Genomic DNA, 17861 nt, shown 5'->3' with positions numbered 1-17861 from the left:
GATCAATGTTAGAATTTTTGTTATTTCTTCTAGAAGTGACTTCATACATAAGAGAGAATTCTTGTATTTTCAGGCAGATCGGTGTTAGACCTCAATAACGCAAGCTGCCTCGAAAGATATTGTCCTGTATCCTTATACATATTGCTATAAGGCATTGAACTCTATTTAGCTTTTGTCCATTTTTCTTTGATTTTAGTGAATGTTTCCAGGCAGGTGCAGCATAAGATATTAATGGTAGTATAGCTTCAGTATATATTGTTTTCAGTGCTCGTTATCCTAATCCCCACTTAATCCTTGCTGACTTTGCTAGAAGGTTTACAATTTGTCAGCTTTTTTCGGCAACATATGAGATGTGCTTGTTGAAGGTAAATCTTTCATCTATTATTATCCCTAGGTATTTTAGCTCACTAGCTACCTTGAGAACTTCTCCGTTTAGGAAGACTGTAACAGGTTGTTCATGACTTCTTTTTCACGGTATTAACAACACCACAAACACTTTTAACAACAAAGATGTTTTATTAACGCTTATATTTCGCTGATTTTCAACTCAGCATCATCAGAGCACAATACACATGTAAACGCAACAATGAGTGAGTGAAACAATATAATTGCAAAAGAAAAAAGATCTAAAGTCCTATTTTTGGTGCCCTCTAACGAAGGAAAAAAAAAAAAATAAATAAATAAAAAAACAGCAGTTATCCAGGCGTTTTTCTTAGGATAACCGTCTCCCAAATGCAACCATATTTGTTAAGGTTGGGAGAATTCTTCAAAGCCATTGCTGACTCAAAAAATAATCTTTCAGATCTATAACGACTCCTAAATAGCACATTCATTTTCCTCCATCTAATCCTGTGTGAAGGAGTGTCCAAAGCGTGATCTGCCAGTCCCGACTTGCCATAGTAATAGTAGCGAATGTATCTTTCATGTTCTTCCAGGCGGATGTTCACTGATCTTCCTGTTTGTCCATAATAGGCCAAATCACAGTCACACAGAACTTCATACACTCCTGGGTGTGCTAAAGGGTGAAGTTTATCCTTAGGGGAGCGGATCAGAGTTGCCAGCTTGACATGAGGTTTGAAAGTGGTGCGAAGGCCATGTTTCAACAATACTTTGGCTATCTTTTCCAATGTGCCTCTGATATAGGGAATAGAAATGGTCATGTTGTATTCTTGTGTATTAGGGGAGGGCAGAGTAATGGGCCTATGTAGTATTTTATCTATTTTGTAGGGATTGTAGCCGTTGGCTAAGAACGCATGGTGCAGGTATTGGAGTTCAGTGGTCAGAGCTGTATCGTTAGAATAAATGGCTCTGGCTCTGTGTGTAACTGTTTTTAAAATGCCGTACTGTTGGACTGGATGATGATGTGATTGTTTATGTAGGTATCTTCCTGTGTGTGTGTAGGCTTTCTGTAAATAGAAAAAGATAGTACACCATCTGAAAGGCGGGTGACTAATGTGTCAAGAAATGGTAAACAGTTATTTGATTCTTTTTCTACTGTGAAGTGAATTTTGGGGTGTTGGCTGTTTAGGTAGGTGACAAAAGCATCCAAAGTGTCTTGTCCATGGGGCCAGATGGCAAACACATCATCTACATAGCGTAACCACACTTGTGGCTTGTATGTAGCTGTGGTAAGTACTTTGTTTTCAAAGTGTTCCATGTAAAAATTTGCTAACGGGGGAGAGGGGGGGAACCCATAGCAGTACCATTAATCTGTTTGTAGAATTCCCCCCCCATGTAAAGTAACCTGCATTCACGGTAAATTGAAATAATTTAAAAATATCTGGGGGAAATTTAGACTTGATTCAATCAAGAGTGTCTGTAAGTGGTACATTGGTAAATAAGCAGGTGACATCGAAACTAACCATTATGTCTGAATCTTTTAGGATTAGATTTTTAACCAGTGTTTTGAAATGGATTGAATTTTTTACAAAAGTAGAGGAGTTGCCAGTAAGAGGGGCAAGCGGCTTGGCTAAATGCCGGGCCAGTTTATATGTGGGACTATCTATGCGATCAACTATGGGGCGTAGGGGAATATTAGTTTTGTGGATTTTTGGTAATCCATAAATACGGGGTGGTTTAACATGAATTGGTTTTATTTTCCTGATGATTTCTTTGGGCCATGATGTCACTTTTTTCAGTAATTTTCGGACTTTTTTCTTTTGAGACATCATAGGGTCTCGATGTATAATTTGATATGTGGAACTGTCACATATGAGATCTTGCATTTTTCTGTTATACTCTTCTTTATTCAAGATAACTGTTGCATTTCCTTTATCGGCTTTTGTAATAATAATATTTTTATTATTATATAACTTTTTTAGGGCAGTTATTTGTTTACGTGGCATATTGCTTTTTGGAGGCTTAGCCTTGTTTATAATACTAGCTATATCTAGTCGCACGTTGTTGACCATTGCTGGCGGAAGATCGTGGATACCCCGTTCTACTTTCATCATAATTTCTAGTTTAGGAATTTGTTTTTGGCGTGACGGCAAAGTTATGTCCTAGACTGAGAGCGTTCTTGGCTTTTTCAGTGAGTGTTTCAGACGATAGGTTTACGACCACGTGGTCTCGTCGAAGTTGCGGTCGGGACTTCGTATGCTGGTGTTGTTGTTGTAGGAGGTCAAATTTCTTTCGGTGTTTGCTTTTTACTTTTACTTAAGCCTATTAATAAACCTATCGTATGAAACACTCACTGAACTAGTTTGACTCCTTTTGTTGTGTGTGTGTGTGTGTGTGGGTGGGTGGGTGTATGGGTGGGTGGGTGGGTGCGTGGGTGTGTTTTCACTATTTTGGTTGAGTGCTGCATGTAATTAAACTTTTTAATAGTGCAAACAAGTTGGCATTCATAGTGTTTTATTTACTTTGCATAGCTATAAAATGAATACATCTCCAAAACACTATTAATAAACATTAATAGTGTTGTGCAAACGTTTTAATAGCAAACAAGTTGGCATTCGTAGTGTTGAAATGATAAGCTAGTAGTGTTGAAATGAAAAGCCGTGAAATGGATACATCTCCAAGAAAACATTCAAAAATACATAATCTTTCTCAGCACACATCCATGACTCAAAGACAAATTGCCAGTGAGTGTGGTTTGGGTGCTGTCAATGCGATTTTAAAGAGGTTTAGAGAGACAGGTATCTTTTTTCCTAAGAGAAAAGGAAAATGTGGTTGAAAAAGGAAAACTACACTTACTCAAGATTGTTTACTAGTTAGGAAAAGCAAAATGAACCCAAGATTGTCTGCTGTAGACTTAAATAGAGACTTGGCAGCAGACAATCTTGGGTTCATTTTGCTTTTCCTAACTAGTAAACAATCTTGAGTAAGTGTAGTTAGTAAAAAACAAGCAACCGTTGATGAAGGCTATGCAGAAAAACATGCTCAAGTGGGCAAAAGTGTACAAAGACTGGCCTGTTGAGAAGTGGAAAAAGGTCATATTCTCAGGTAAGATCCATTTTTTGTTTAAGGAGAGTGAGTACCCTATGTTCACAAATCAGCAGCTGAGAAGATTTCTCTCCCCACTTTCAACAAACTCCTGTTGTGTCCCAATTTATGATTTTTATTCCAATTAGAGAAATTCTGCTTAGCTATGTTCAACTATTATCTACGCACCAAAAAATTTACTAATACTTAAGTTATTTCTCCCCTTAGTACGCCTAATATTTGTATTTATACTGCGCCTTTTGGGATATTTAGTTTGAGATATTATATACATAAACAAGGAGAAAGAACTAAAATATGTGAAAGTGAAACAATGTTGCAGTCGTGACACATTATCTCGTTTCTTAACACATTAATTTCCCACGTGATTAGGTCCGTATTTTTCAAGTGGTGCATTGGACAGCAATTTCAGACAACTTTTCTTATCATTGAACAAAGGTTTATTAAAAACTTTAACATGGTACATTCAATTTTTGTTATTACTCAATTCAATGCTAAACTTAATACTTACAAACTAACATTAACTTATTACAAGTAATTAGGCTATGAGCCTATAATGGGTATTACGATCATGCCGCCATAACATTTCAACACATAACTTCATGTGACATGGACATATAAGATTAATTCACACTATTTAACTATTCAAACGTAAGTAGATTAACTAAACCTTTTACTGCACTAACACACAACTATGACATTTTAACTTTCCCATACATTACAATAGACATGCAAAATTCTCAGGACACTTAATTATTCATATAACATTAACACTAGCCAGCTTACTTTTATTATTATTATTATTATTATTATTCAGGCCTCCAAGGAGTCAAAAGACTCATCGAGGGAGGTCCTTTCTAAGACATAAAGTCTGTCAAGACTCATCGAGGGGAGGTCCCCCCCTGAGAAACACAAAGTTTATCATACCACTCCTTAAACCCACTGACCGTTCTCGCTCCCACCACTCCATCGGGCAATGCATTCCACGGCTCAACCACCCTCCACACAAAGAAACCACTCCTTACCCTCTTGCTCACAGTTTCCTTTCGTAACTTCCAGGGATGGCCTCTTGTCATCACTCCTTCCCGCTGATCAACCAAGCGAAAGAACTCCCCAGTGTCAACCCTGTAACCACCTCTCAACAGTTTAAAAGTCTCAATCATATCACCTCTCCTTCTTCTATCCACCAAACTCTGCAGTCCACATTCTCTCAGCTGATCCTCATAACTATCCTTGTACAGTCCTGAAACCATCTTTGTCATCCGTCTTTGTATCCTTTCCACAGTTAATTTATCCCCTTCAAATCCTGGGGACCAAATCTGAGAACAATAGTCCAAGTGTGGTCTGATCAGAGACTTATACAACGGAATGATAACCCTCTTATCTCTGCAGGTCAGTGTCCTTCTCATAATAGCAGCAATCCTTTGTGTTACCTTCACCACCTTTGCAATATGTCCCCTAAACTTCAGGTTTCTATCAATCATCAACCCCAGATCTCTTGTCTCCCCTACTTCCTCCAGTATAACTCCTCCCATAGAGTATGCAGCATCCCATCGATGTTTCCCAAACCTCAAGACCTTACATTTTGCTGCATTAAACTGACACCCCCATTCATTTGCCCATCTATCTAGCTTATTTAAATCCTCTTGCAGGGCTACCACATCTGCACTATTACTAATAATCCTTCCAAGCTTTGCATCATCCGCAAACAACTGAATATCCCCCTGCAATCCACTGGATATGTCATTGATATAAAGGTTAAACAATATAGGTCCTAGTACTGAGCCCTGTGGGACCCCACTTGTAACCCTCTGCCTCCTGGAAACTGCTCCACCATACACAACTCTCTGATACCTATCAGACAGCCATGTTCTGTCAGATACTAAAGTTCTAGTATCAATTTTCCTTCAACAGTTCCGTATTAGAATAATGATACTTATTATAGACAAATTTTAGTTAACATTAGATATATTTTACAGTACCTTTCCTTCTTGAGTTTTTCATATGGGCCTTTACCTTTTTCTGATTGAACTAGCTTGGTATAACCCTCTCCGATAATCTGCTACTCCTACGTTCCTTTTGGAGTTGAACTATGCTTACACGGTCTTAAACTTTCGTAATTCAGGACACACTTTGAATCATCTATATGACGGCTGTCCGACTCGCGACTTGGATATCGATATCTTTATAGCTTTCCCTTTCTCGTGGTTGTCACTGAAGTTGAAACACAAAGAATATGTTTCCTTTTCTTTGACTCTATGGCATTCTTCGCTTCTTACATAGGAAATCCGGAATCGAAATCCCTCTCACTTTTGTTTCCATGTTGTGACGACGGAGATATAACCCCAATCTCCACTCAGGAAAACCGCGTGAAACCTATGCCACGGAGCTCATAGAGAACTCCCCAGGAACAGACCCAAAACAAAAACCAAAAAAAGCCTTGTGGGGGGTTTCCAACCCTTTTATACTTGCTCTCCTAACGGCACCCTCTTTAACTTCTTTTCTCTGCCCCCTACTTGTTTTTACTTCACCGACAAATTAGGGTGGCATTTTTTTCTGCCAAACGTCCTTTGGTCGGCTAGCCAAACGATGTCTCAATCTGGGAATCGGCCCTGAGCGATAGTCTGTTGTTTTTCTTCCGCTAGCCTCTAACTTAATCCCCTTTCCAAAATTTTTCTATGAATTCATTTAATATTTTAATCTCTAGCCTCTCACATACCATGTCTTATGACTAATCCTTTGCTGTCTTATTTAGTTAAATTTTCTCTTTTATATCATATTACAACATTAATATATTCTTTCTTTTTGTTAGTTAGTCCTACAAACACCTTTATACTTTATATATTTTATTGGATGCAAGGATATTTCTTTTTCTTTTAAATAATTCATCTTTTAGCTTTAATGCAGTGTTTTTTTTTTTTTTTTTTTTTTTATTTGCTCTTCATGTTACACCATGATAACTGAGAATTTTACATTCTTAAGATATCAGGGTGTAACACTCCTAAACACCCAGCTTAAAAATGTTCTGGGGCTGTTTTACACATGATGGTCCAGGAATGCTTGTGCCTGTTGATGGTATGATGAAAACTGACAATACATAAAAATATGGGAGAAAAGGGTTCCACAGATTCAGAAAGATATTGAACTCATCTTCCAACAGCAACCTGCCCCTTGCCACACTTCTAAAAAGTGAGAGATTCTTAAAAATCACAACATCTAATTGCTTCAGTAGCTATAACTCTCCTGACTAATGTCAGGAGAGTTATAGCTAATAGCTAACCCAACAGAACATTTGTGGGCCACAGTGAAAAAGAGACTTTGAAAATTAAATTGTGATTCGAAGGATAACTTAATGCAATCCATTATAAAAGTATGGTTTCAAGATGCAGAAATAAAAAAAAAAATGTACTACATTGGTAGTCCATTCCTAAGTGAATTAATGAACTTATTAGAAACAGACAAGGACACATATAAATTATTAGGTAAAGTTGAAGTTCAATCTTTGTACTTATTTCCTTGCAAAATTTAAATTTTTCTTTAAAATGTGAGTGTGTGAATTTATTTGCTCTGTATATATATATATATATATATATATTAACGATACCAAGCAATTTTATAAGCTAGGTTTTAATCCTTTTTTCCCTAGTACGCAAACAGACAAGTAAGTCAAGTTTGTGCCTACACGTAGTGCAAGTCTGAGGCAACTCGTGGTAAAAGTGGAGTAAGCTCTGATCACTTTTCTTAGTATTTTCCCCTAATGCAAAGCACATCCCCTTGCGGAGATGTATGATGCTATGCATTAAAGGTAAGAGCCACTACCCAGACCTGTTTCTACCTTTATTGAGGTCTCATCAGTGGGAGCCAGACCATAAAAATGCCAAGGGTGAAGTAATGCAGAGCTTATATATTTTACCTAAACAAGTTGCCACAAGGCGCTTTGACCTTATTAAATAAAAATCTCTGGATAAGAGTAATTTGTAGAAAGTTTTTTAACTTGGGTATACTATGTTAAAGATACCAAGCAAAATAAAAACTTTCTACATCTTGCTGTCATCTGGAGGTTTTTATTTAATAAGGTCAAAGCACCTTGTGGCAACTTCTTTAGGTAAAATTTATTAGCTCTGCATTACTTCATCCTTGGCATTTTTATGGTCTGGCTCCCACCTATGAGACCTCAATAAAGGTCGATACCAGTCTGGGTAGTGGCCCTTACCTTTAATGCATAGCATCATACATCTCCGCAAGGGGATGTGTTTTGCATTAGGGGAAAATACTAAGGAAAGTGATCGGATCTTACTCCACCTTTACGACGAGTTGCCTCACACTTGCACTACGTGCAGGCACCAGCTTGACTTACTTATCTGTTTGCTTACTTGGGAAAAAAGGATTAAAACCTAGCTTATAAAATTGCTTGGTATCTTTAACATAGTATACCCAAGTTAAAAAACTTTCTACATATATGTGTGTGTGTATGTATATGTATATATATATATATATATATGTGTATATATATATATTACGAAAAACCTTTAATGACTAATACTGAGAGATAAAAAGATGACATGATATATTTGAAAAGATACTACTAGTTTACTAGTTTCGTTCAATGATCAACATCTTCAGGTACCACAATCAAAGAAGTATATAAAGAATTACAGAGACTTAAAATTGTAATAACAGAGCAAGTACAAAAACACAGTAGCATGTTTGTTTGTCTGTTTCAGTGCTGTCGCAAGTGTGCCAGTACTAAACAGAGACAACATGTACGTCAGAGAGATTAAAACTCAGGCTGTTGTTAATATGAGAAGAATCTAAAGAAATTTCCCTAGATTCGACAATCTTTCTTTCGAGTTCATCATAGCACACATGGATGTTAGAAGTTTGAGTCCAGTTCACAATGTGTTGGTGGCCTTCGTCTGAGTTAGCTGAAAAGAGAACGTGGCTGGAGAGAGTGTTAGCTGCAGTCCTGTTATAAGAGATGTCTCGACAATGTTCTTCCAAACGTAGAACGATGGATTTAGCAGTCTGGCCATAGTATGGCTTTCCACAATCACATAAAATCTTGTACACTCCTGGAAACTGAGTTGGAAGATGTTTCTCTTTAGGTTTGCTAAGTATTGAACGAAGTTTTGGAAGTGTAGTGAAGCAAGTTTTGAAGTTAAACTTCTTGAGAATCTTTGACAGTTTTGGTGAAATAGAGCTGATGTAAGGCAAAGAGATGAAGGCTCTTGGGGAAGAGGGATCTTCAGAAGTAGTTGAGTGACTGGGGGAAAGAAATTTGTCAATTTTCATAGGAGAGAAACAAACCATTATTAATAAAAGTTTTTTTAAGAAAAAGGAGTTCATTTTCAATTTCTGTTTCTTCTGTAAGTAATGATTTGGCTCGGTGAGCTAAGCTGGAGATGATACCAAATTTTTGTGGGGGGTAGTGATGGGAGGAAGCATGAAGATATCTATCAGTATGAGTAGGCTTTCTAAAAATTGAGATTTTAATACTCTCAGCCAGTGGCGCACTCTGGATTTAATCTTGGAGGGTGCCGAGTGCTCAGGATTTAACCTTTGGGGGGGGGAGGGCGAGTTGAGTAGACATTTTGCGAATACACACTACACATCGCATACGACCTATAACTGAGCATCTACTAAATTCTACTGTTGGAACGTACATCCTAGTTTCGAATCCGCCATTTTGTTGTAACGTACTCTTATTAATAAAATCTATTAATTGCCAATTGATCACTAATACAAATATAGAGAAATACTGCGCCACCCTATATTTAGATTAGTCCATATAAAATAGTAGAATCAATTTTCAATTAAATTAGCAGTCTCCTCACTCATTCAGGCCGAATTCAATATTTTTCACTTGAGGCTCCCCCTAGATTCGAATTATTTATGAACGGTGCAATAAAAAAGAATCAGGCAAACATAGTATTGAAATTAATAAAACAAAACATTTAATACAAGGTTATATTACAAATACATGAATTCCACTTCTAAAACGAGACATTCCAATTAAGTTAGTACATCGGGTCAAATCATTCATATTAATTCAGTCTTCAAAATCTTCATATACAAGTTTCACAGTTTTCTCAATTACAAAATTCTTTACTCAGATTAATACAACAGAATTTCTTGTTTAATTAGGTTGCTCATATTTCTCAGTTATACTCCACACTTAACTCTCAGCTGGCACTTATTATATCATTAAACACGGCAGATATTATTTCAAGGCAAATTATTTTTAACTTCTAACTTGGCGATATGCCAAGTTAGAAGTAAATGTTAGAATGAGCAAATGGAACTATCACTCAAGTCTTCTTACACAGAAACAAATAAAATATGACTGTCCTTACCGGAATTAATCTTCAGCACGTCAGATTTAATGTGAGCACATCTCCAAATTATATTTATTACACCTATGGAACACATTTAAAAAGAATTCTTCAAGGTCATAACTAGATTATTATTTGTCGCGCTTCACAATTCTCGACGGCAACTATAGGGCAGATTGATATCCTTGTTTACTACTTCACAACAAATTAAGCTCCGTACAATTCTTCCTAAAAGCAATATAGAAATAAGTAGTAATTCTAAGCTAACTGGATCTATTCTGAATCCTTCATTAACCTTCCAGTCCTTTAATTATCCAAATACGGCACCAAATCCCTATTAATGCCACTGCTGACTTTACCTTCAGCTATCTTTAAGTTTTCACTTCGTCTTAGCACACTTTTAATTACTACTCTCTTGAATTCCTGCCCTTCAGTCCTTTTTATTTACTTTCACCCACTTGCTTATATCCTTCCTTTTTTTGCTTCCAAAAACTCTCTCTTCTTTACTCTTATATTACCACTCATATATTTTTCTTCTTTCCTCGTTATCGAAGCTCACGGTCTACCTACGCGCGTTCCATTTTATTTCTCTCTCCATGGCAACGAACAAAGCGTAAACAGTCACGTTAATGTTCATAAGGCTATACTTTTACATTGAGTAATGAAAAACATTAATAAAATATTACAATTACTTAATTTTCTCTTTCATTTCATTTACAATTAATAATAATAAAATATATGTTACAGTATATATATAAGGTACATTAAATTATATACATATAATTTCTCATAATATTATTGAAGGAATAAAGTAAATAAGATAAATGATATTTATCACTGGGTCCTTCCAATAGTAAAATATACATTAAAATTATTTAATCAAATAATAGCTGATGAAATTCAGGAATAATACATGAAAAATAATTCTTAAGCAAGGGATTAACAAATAATTTTTAAACAAGTCATGCTTAATATATGATAGGTTATGTTAAATGTGAATGAAGAACAAAATATACATAATAATTTCATTCACAGTTTAACAGCATCGCATACAACCTATAACTGAGCATCTGCAGTGATCACTAATTCATAAGTAGCATACAACATAAATAAAAAAAAAGAATTTTAATTAGGAAAAGATTTTTGGAAATTTTTCTAGTGTTTTTTCCTTTTCTTTGGGGGTACCTGGGCCCCTTGCCCCCCCCCCCCCTCTGGGTGCGCCACTGCTCTCAGCACATCTGGTAAGTTTCAGGAAGAATTTTGGATAATTTGTTCTCAAGAACAAATTATCAAAAAAACTCTTTGCTCTTCTCTCCCGTTGCATAAAGTCAGGATACTTCAAATATGACAATAAGATCTACTTACAAAACTCAGGTCTGGCCATGGGCAGCCCGCTCTCTCTGATTCTCGCAGATATATTTCTCAATGATTTTGAAGAAAAAGCTATTAACTCCTTCCATCTTAAACCAGAATTCTGGTATCACTATATTGATGATATTTTCCTCATCTGGGAAGATGGTGTCAACAACCTCAATTTATTTTTAGACCACCTAAACAAGTGCCATGAAAAAATCTCTTTTACCTTTGAACTAGAATCAGATGACTGCCTCCCCTTTTTAGACCTGAAATTTACCAGATGTGCTGAGAGTATTAAAATCTCAATTTTTAGAAAGCCTACTCATACTGATAGATACCTTCATGCTTCCTCCCATCACTATCCCCCACAAAAATTTGGTATTATCTCCACCTTAGCTCACTGAGCCAAATCATTACTTACAGAAGAAACAGAAATTGAAAATGAACTCCTTTTTCTTAAAAAAACTTTTATTAATAATGGTTTCTTTCCTATGAAAATTGACAAATTTCTTTCCCCCAGTCACTCAACTGCTTCTGAAGATCCCTCTTCCCAAGAGCCTTCATCTCTTTGCCTTACATCAGCTCTGTTTCACCAAAACTGTCAAAGATTCTCAAGAAGTTTAACTTCAAAACTTGCTTCGCTATGCTTCCAAAACTTCGTTCAATACTTAGCAAACCTAAAGAGAAACATCTTCCAACTCAGTTTCCAGGAGTGTACAAGATTTTATGTGATTGTGGAAAGCCATACTATGGTCAGACTGCTAAATCCATCCTTCTACGTTTGGAAGAACATCGTCGAGACATCTCTTATAACAGGACTGGAGCTAGCGCTCTCTCCAGCCACGTTCTCTTTTCAGCTAACTCAGATGAAGGCTGCCAGCACATTGTGAACTGGACTCAAACTTCTAACATCCATGTGTGCTATGATGAACTCGAGAGAAAGATTGTTGAATCTAGGGAAATTTCTTTAGATTCTTCTCATATCAACAACAGCCTGAGTTTTAATCTCTCTGATGCACACATTGCCTCTGTTCAGTACTGGTGCACTTGCGACAGTGCATAATATACGTTTGTTTGAAACTCAAGCTCGCATTTTGTTTTCAAACACGCTACTGTGTTTTTGTACTTGTTCTGTTATTACAATTTTAAGTCTCTGTAATTCTTTATATACTTCTTTGATTGTGATACCTGAAGATGTTGATCAATTCAACGAAACTAGTAGTATCTTTTCAAATATATCATGTCATCTTTTTATCTCTTGGTATTAGTCATTAAAGGTTTTTCGTAATATTCCAACTGAGTAAAAATGAATTCTGTAAATATATATATATATATATATTTATAAAGAATTGAATGACTAGAACCGAGATTTAAGTAAAAAGGTTTTAATATAAAAAAACACAACAGTTTCAGCTTTTAACAGCCTTCATCAGGTGACATTATAAAAGAAAGAAAAAAGAAAAAACACTAAAACACTGAAGCTTAAATAAACTATAAACATCATAGAGAGTCTCTATACATAATTGACATTAAATCGTTGTGGTTGTATTTAAAGCTGTTCTTTCGTTAGTTGTATTGTTGGGAAAGTGCGTGCCAGTAGCATCTCGTGAACGCCAGTATGTGATTACAGCTGAATGACAATCTGGGAGGTTGTTGTTCAAGTTATTATTTAGATGAACAGGATTGAAGATGATTTCTCTAGATTTCACGATTTTTCTCTCTAATTCATCATTGCAACGGAAGATGTTAGTAGATTTTTTCCAGCAGACTTTGTGACTTTGGTTTTCATCATTAGGATTAGCCGAGAAACGGATATGTCTTGATAATGCACTGACTCGCTGTCTCTTGTAAGTAATGTCCCTCATGTGTTCTTCCATACGTAATTCGACAGATTTGTCTGTTTGCCCAAAATAAGGAATATCACAATCACACAATATTTTATATACACCAGGGTATTTGAGTTGATGATGATGACAAGGTTTTGGGTGGCTTATTAAGAAACGGATCTTCGGAAGTGGAGTGAACAAGGTTCTGATATTGTATTTTCTTAGAACTTTTGCTAATTTATGTGAAATGTACTTATGTAAGGGATAGATATATATTGCCTTTGAATCTATTTGTTTCTTCTGAGTGATGTCTAGGAGGATTAAGAAGGAATCTTTCAACGATTCTCTTGGAATATCCATTAACTTCGAAAAGAAGTCTTGAGATGGTTTATTTCTGTAAGCAGCTCATTTGGGTCATCCAGAAGAGAATGGGATCTATGTCCCAAGGTGGAAATTATTCCAAGTTTATGAGGAGGGAAGTGATGGGACTGACTATGCAGATATCTGTTGGTATGTGTGGGCTTTCTATACATCGATATTTTGAGTTTACCAGAAGAGCAAGTCAATTTGACATCAAGAAAAAGGCAAGGAATTATCCGTTTCAAGCTTGGCAGTAAACTTAATACTTTGATGTCGGCTATTGAGATGTTCGAGGAAAACCATAAGGGAATCATGTCCATGACTCCAAATAATGAAGACATCATCTACATAGCTTTTCCAAACTTTAGGTGTTAGAATAAAGGAAGAGATAGCCTTGGTTTCAAAATCCTCTAAGTAAATATTTGCGAGTACAGATGATAAAGGATTACCCATAGCCAGTCCATGATTTTGCTTGTATAGTATCTTGAGATGCTACTAGTACGCACTTTCCCAACAATACAACTAATGAAAGAACAGCTTTAAATACAACCACAACAATTTAATGTCAATTATGTATAGAGACTCTCTATGATGTTCATAGTTTATTTAAGCTTCAGTGTTTTGGTGTTTTTTCTTTATTCTTTCTTTTATAATGTCACCTGATGAAGGCTGTTACAAGCCGAAACTAGTCGTGTTTTTATATTAAAACCTTTTTACTTAAATTTCGGTTCTAGTCATTCAATTCTTTAAAAAATATGTATGTTAACCGAGTTAAGAGGCAGCTGGGAAAAGAAGGTAAGTGTAGTATTATTTCTGCTATTTCTATGTATAGATATTGTTGTTTTTTTTTTGTTTAGTGGAAATATTTGTTAAATTTTTCATTGCTTTTCAGCTTCTTTTTCACAAGCTGAAATTTTCTGAACTTACTTCTTCCAGGTAAAGCTAAAGATTTTCATAACATCTTACTGAACACTGACATACCATATTTCAGCAAACATAATGAGGAATTATTAAGGTAAAACATATTTTTACTTTATTTATATATATATATACACTCATTTTTATATGGATGAAAACTCCAAGCCATTTGCAGGCAAATGTTGTAAATGTACTAGTGACGGAACTGTGCATTGATCTAGACAAAAGAGATAAAACATAAAAATAATTAGCGAGCTTAGAGAAACTATCCTGTGTTCTGTAAGCAAATAGCTTTCTTTTCACACTATTAGTCTTATGTCTCTGAGTATAAAGGTTTAGGTCTATAAAGAGCTTAGGCTTTAGAAGCATAGTATGTTGGAAATGGGTGAGACCTTTGTTAATTCCAGTAGTAAGAGGGTTAAAAGAATGTGAAAGAGATTATCTATGTATTTGAACATGGGTAACATGGGAGAAGGAATATTTTGATTAGTGGCCATGATTGTGTGAGTAAATGTTTGGGAAAAGCAGGATGTGTGGAGATAGAAATACAGCTGCTGAATAAATAAAATAGAAGGCATGAGGACCAAGTTGAGGAAGATTAATTGGAAGAACTACGGTACATTGTGTCCTTCAATTGGAATAGGCCTAAGTTCGATTCTCGTCATGACGGGAGGAATCTTTATCTGGACGATTTCAATCGAAGGTGAGTTAGCCGATCTCATGCGGTGGTAGCAGGGTTTTTTCTCCCGGAAACTTGGGTTTTTCATCCTGCATACAGACAAATCGGCCCTTCAGAACACACCCAATTTACAGACAAAAAATACTAGTTGTGGTGGAGGTAGGCAGTAGATGGCGTTGATGGAGATGATTCATAGTAGAGGTTCAGTGTAGTGGTTGAGACAGTTGTAGGTGTCCTCCTGCGATGAGTCTTCGGACTCCTTGGAGGTGTCAGGAATAATAATAATAATGAAGAGATTAAAAAACTAGAGAGGTTAGCTAATACAAGGAAAATGAGAGTTGTTTTGTTATGTTGTTATGAGAGAAGGGCATGGGAGAGCAGGAGAGAGAAGAAGGCAAGAGAATGAGGGGGGGGGCGTCAGGGAAAAGAGGAAACTGGTGAAAGTCAAGAGAATGTGGAAGCAAGGAATAGAGAGGGGGAGAGAGAGAGAAAGGAAGCAAAATGGTTTTTGGATGCCAGTGCAAGAATGAATGAAGCTGGGAGAAATGTTATGTATGGAGATTCAGTGACTCAGGATGTACACAGTAGAGTGTAAGAGGAGTGTTTGCTTGAAGAAGCGATGTATTGTGTTGCTATAGCAATGAAGTGAGGTGAAAATCTAGAAGAGATGATAATGATGACTGGTATGAATGACCTGAGAGGTAGTATAGCATGAATCATGTAGCAAGAGATTTAGGATTGTTGTTAGGGATTTTGCAACAGAAATGTGTGAGAGGGAAGATAGTGTGTTGTCTCTGTGTGATAATGTAAAGTGGATGTGAACAGCATCAATAGTGAATTAAATGATGGTGAATTAAATTCTCACTGTCCTTCTTTCCTTCCTCTTATCTCTCTATCCCTTGCTCCCACATTCTTTCCCCTTTCTCCAGTTTCCTCTCTTTCCCTGTCTCCTCAATTCTCTTAACTTGTTCTCTTCCTGCTCTCTTGTGACCTTCACTCACATCAACTCTCATTTTCCTTGTGCTAACTTACCTTTTTAGTTTAAATTAATCTCTTCACTCCTCCTCCTCAACTTAGTCTTGATGCCTTCCATTTCCTTTCTCAGCTGTATTTCTGTCTCCACACATCTTGCTTGCAACATTTACTCACACAATCATGGCTATCCAACAAAATATCTCCTTTCCCATGCTACCCAAGTTCAAATACATAGACATTCTCTTTTACATTCTTTTCACCCACCACTGCTGCTAAACCTCAAGCTCTTTATAGACTGAAACCTTTATACTTGGAGATATAAGGATATAGGAAGAACATTAACTGTGGCGTTCTACTAAAAATAGCCAAAGTATGGAGCTTTAAAGTGTTTCCCCCTTTGAAGTGATAACTGCCTCATAATTGAATTAAGTGTTTGTTGACTAAGAGAGAATTAGAGAATTCTACCTTAAGAATATTTACTGTAAGATTCTGTAACATTGAACTGTGTGAACCATTTTTAATTATTCGGAAGAATATAGAATTGACAGCTGGATGTCTGATGCCTAATGTTTTATGTTTGTTCTGAGTATTTGAACTAAGTTAATTTGCATTATCTTGTTTTCAAAGTTATACTTCAATGTGCATGTTATATAACCCTGCATTAAATGTTTTGTTTTATTCATTTCAATTTGGTGTTTGCCTGATTCTCTTTCATTGCACCACTCATAAAGTTTATCGGACCTTGCGGAAGCCTTAAATAATAATATTAACCTCGGCCTGTAGAAAAATGAGATTGCAAAAGTTAGTTGATGATTGATTCCACTATATTATATAAACTAATCCAAATATAGAGAAATTTATATTTTCCTGCGCTACCCTATATTCAGATTAGTCTATGTAATATAGTGCCTAACAGGCCTCCTTAATTGAGCTATATCCTTCCTTAATCTATGCTTTATTTGTAGGAAATAGTCTCTACTAATAGTTGAAGCATTACAGCCTGTGTCTAATAAAATATTACACTGGAATCCTTGGATATTTCCTTTAATCTTCATCATTGACTCATCTGATTTGAGGGAACTTTGATAAGTACTGCATTTTCCATGAAGGATATATCCAAAATTAGAATCCCATGAGTTGTTGGAGTATTTTTCTCTAATATAAGAGCAATTTCTGGCAATGTGTCCAGTTTTGTGGCACCTGAAACATTTAGGAGGATCTCTAAGGGTTGAGAGATATTCCTTCCTTTCCTGAGTTTGAGAGACAATTGGCACTTGTTGATTAAACCCTCTAATTTTTGCATCACTTTATCCAGGCTTGTTAATATGGCTGATTTTGTCTTTGTACTTCCTGTTCTATCATCTCGTTGATTCCATCTGTTGAGAGGTTGTGATTCTCATGAGATTTTAAGGTAATAGTTGCTAGTTGTGCCACCACTTGATCAAGATGATTTATTATTGGTTGCTGCAATCTCTCCACTTCATGGCGAACCATAGTTTTCACTTCCTCCATTAATTTCCTTTTGTTAGACTGATCTTCACTGTCCGACACTTGATTAAGATTTATAGAATTTTCCCCAATACCTTTCTTCTTTCCTTTCTCCTTTTTATTCTCCCTTTCAGTTTCGATTATGTTAGAGGAACAAGCAGCCCTTTCTAAGACATTTATATGGCTTAGATTGGATGAGGGAGAAAAGTCTCCTATCATTTGCTCTTTTTCCTTCACTTTTTAAAACGCTCTTCTAATGTGGTAATTCTCTTCTTGTAAGCTGTTTCCCTTAATTCTGGTCTAACACCTTGTTGGAACACAGCCCAATCTAAGTGAGGTTTATCTTCGTTATTCACATTTAAACCGTTGGATAGTGTAAACAAACGATTGTAAAAATCTGTGACAGTTTCTCTATCTTTTTTGTGTGACTCTCTGTAGTTTCCATAAGTTAGGGCCAATACTTCTTAATCTAGAATATTGCAAAAT

At 36.1% G+C, this 17861-nt stretch overlaps 1 protein-coding gene across 2 annotated transcripts in view; it reads left to right on the top strand.

The window, feature by feature from the left end:
* The window catches only part of LOC150104544 (ras GTPase-activating protein-binding protein 2-like), a 284999-nt gene that overhangs the window by 82774 nt on the left and 184364 nt on the right, over positions 1-17861 (top strand). For both annotated transcript variants that reach the window (XM_090395758.1, XM_090395757.1), the window contains one exon: positions 14252-14330. In XM_090395758.1, coding sequence (XP_090251884.1) covers positions 14252-14330 — 79 coding nt within the window. The remainder of the gene's footprint in view (positions 1-14251; positions 14331-17861) is intronic.

This window comes from Typopeltis vanoorti, chromosome 7 (assembly GCF_054136105.1).
Source record: "Typopeltis vanoorti isolate ZY-2024b chromosome 7, IOZ_Tvanoo_1.0, whole genome shotgun sequence".
Lineage (NCBI taxonomy): Eukaryota > Metazoa > Arthropoda > Arachnida > Uropygi > Thelyphonidae > Typopeltis > Typopeltis vanoorti.
The sequence above is the reverse complement of the archived record's forward strand: the minus strand, read 5'-3'. Positions and strand labels throughout refer to the sequence as shown.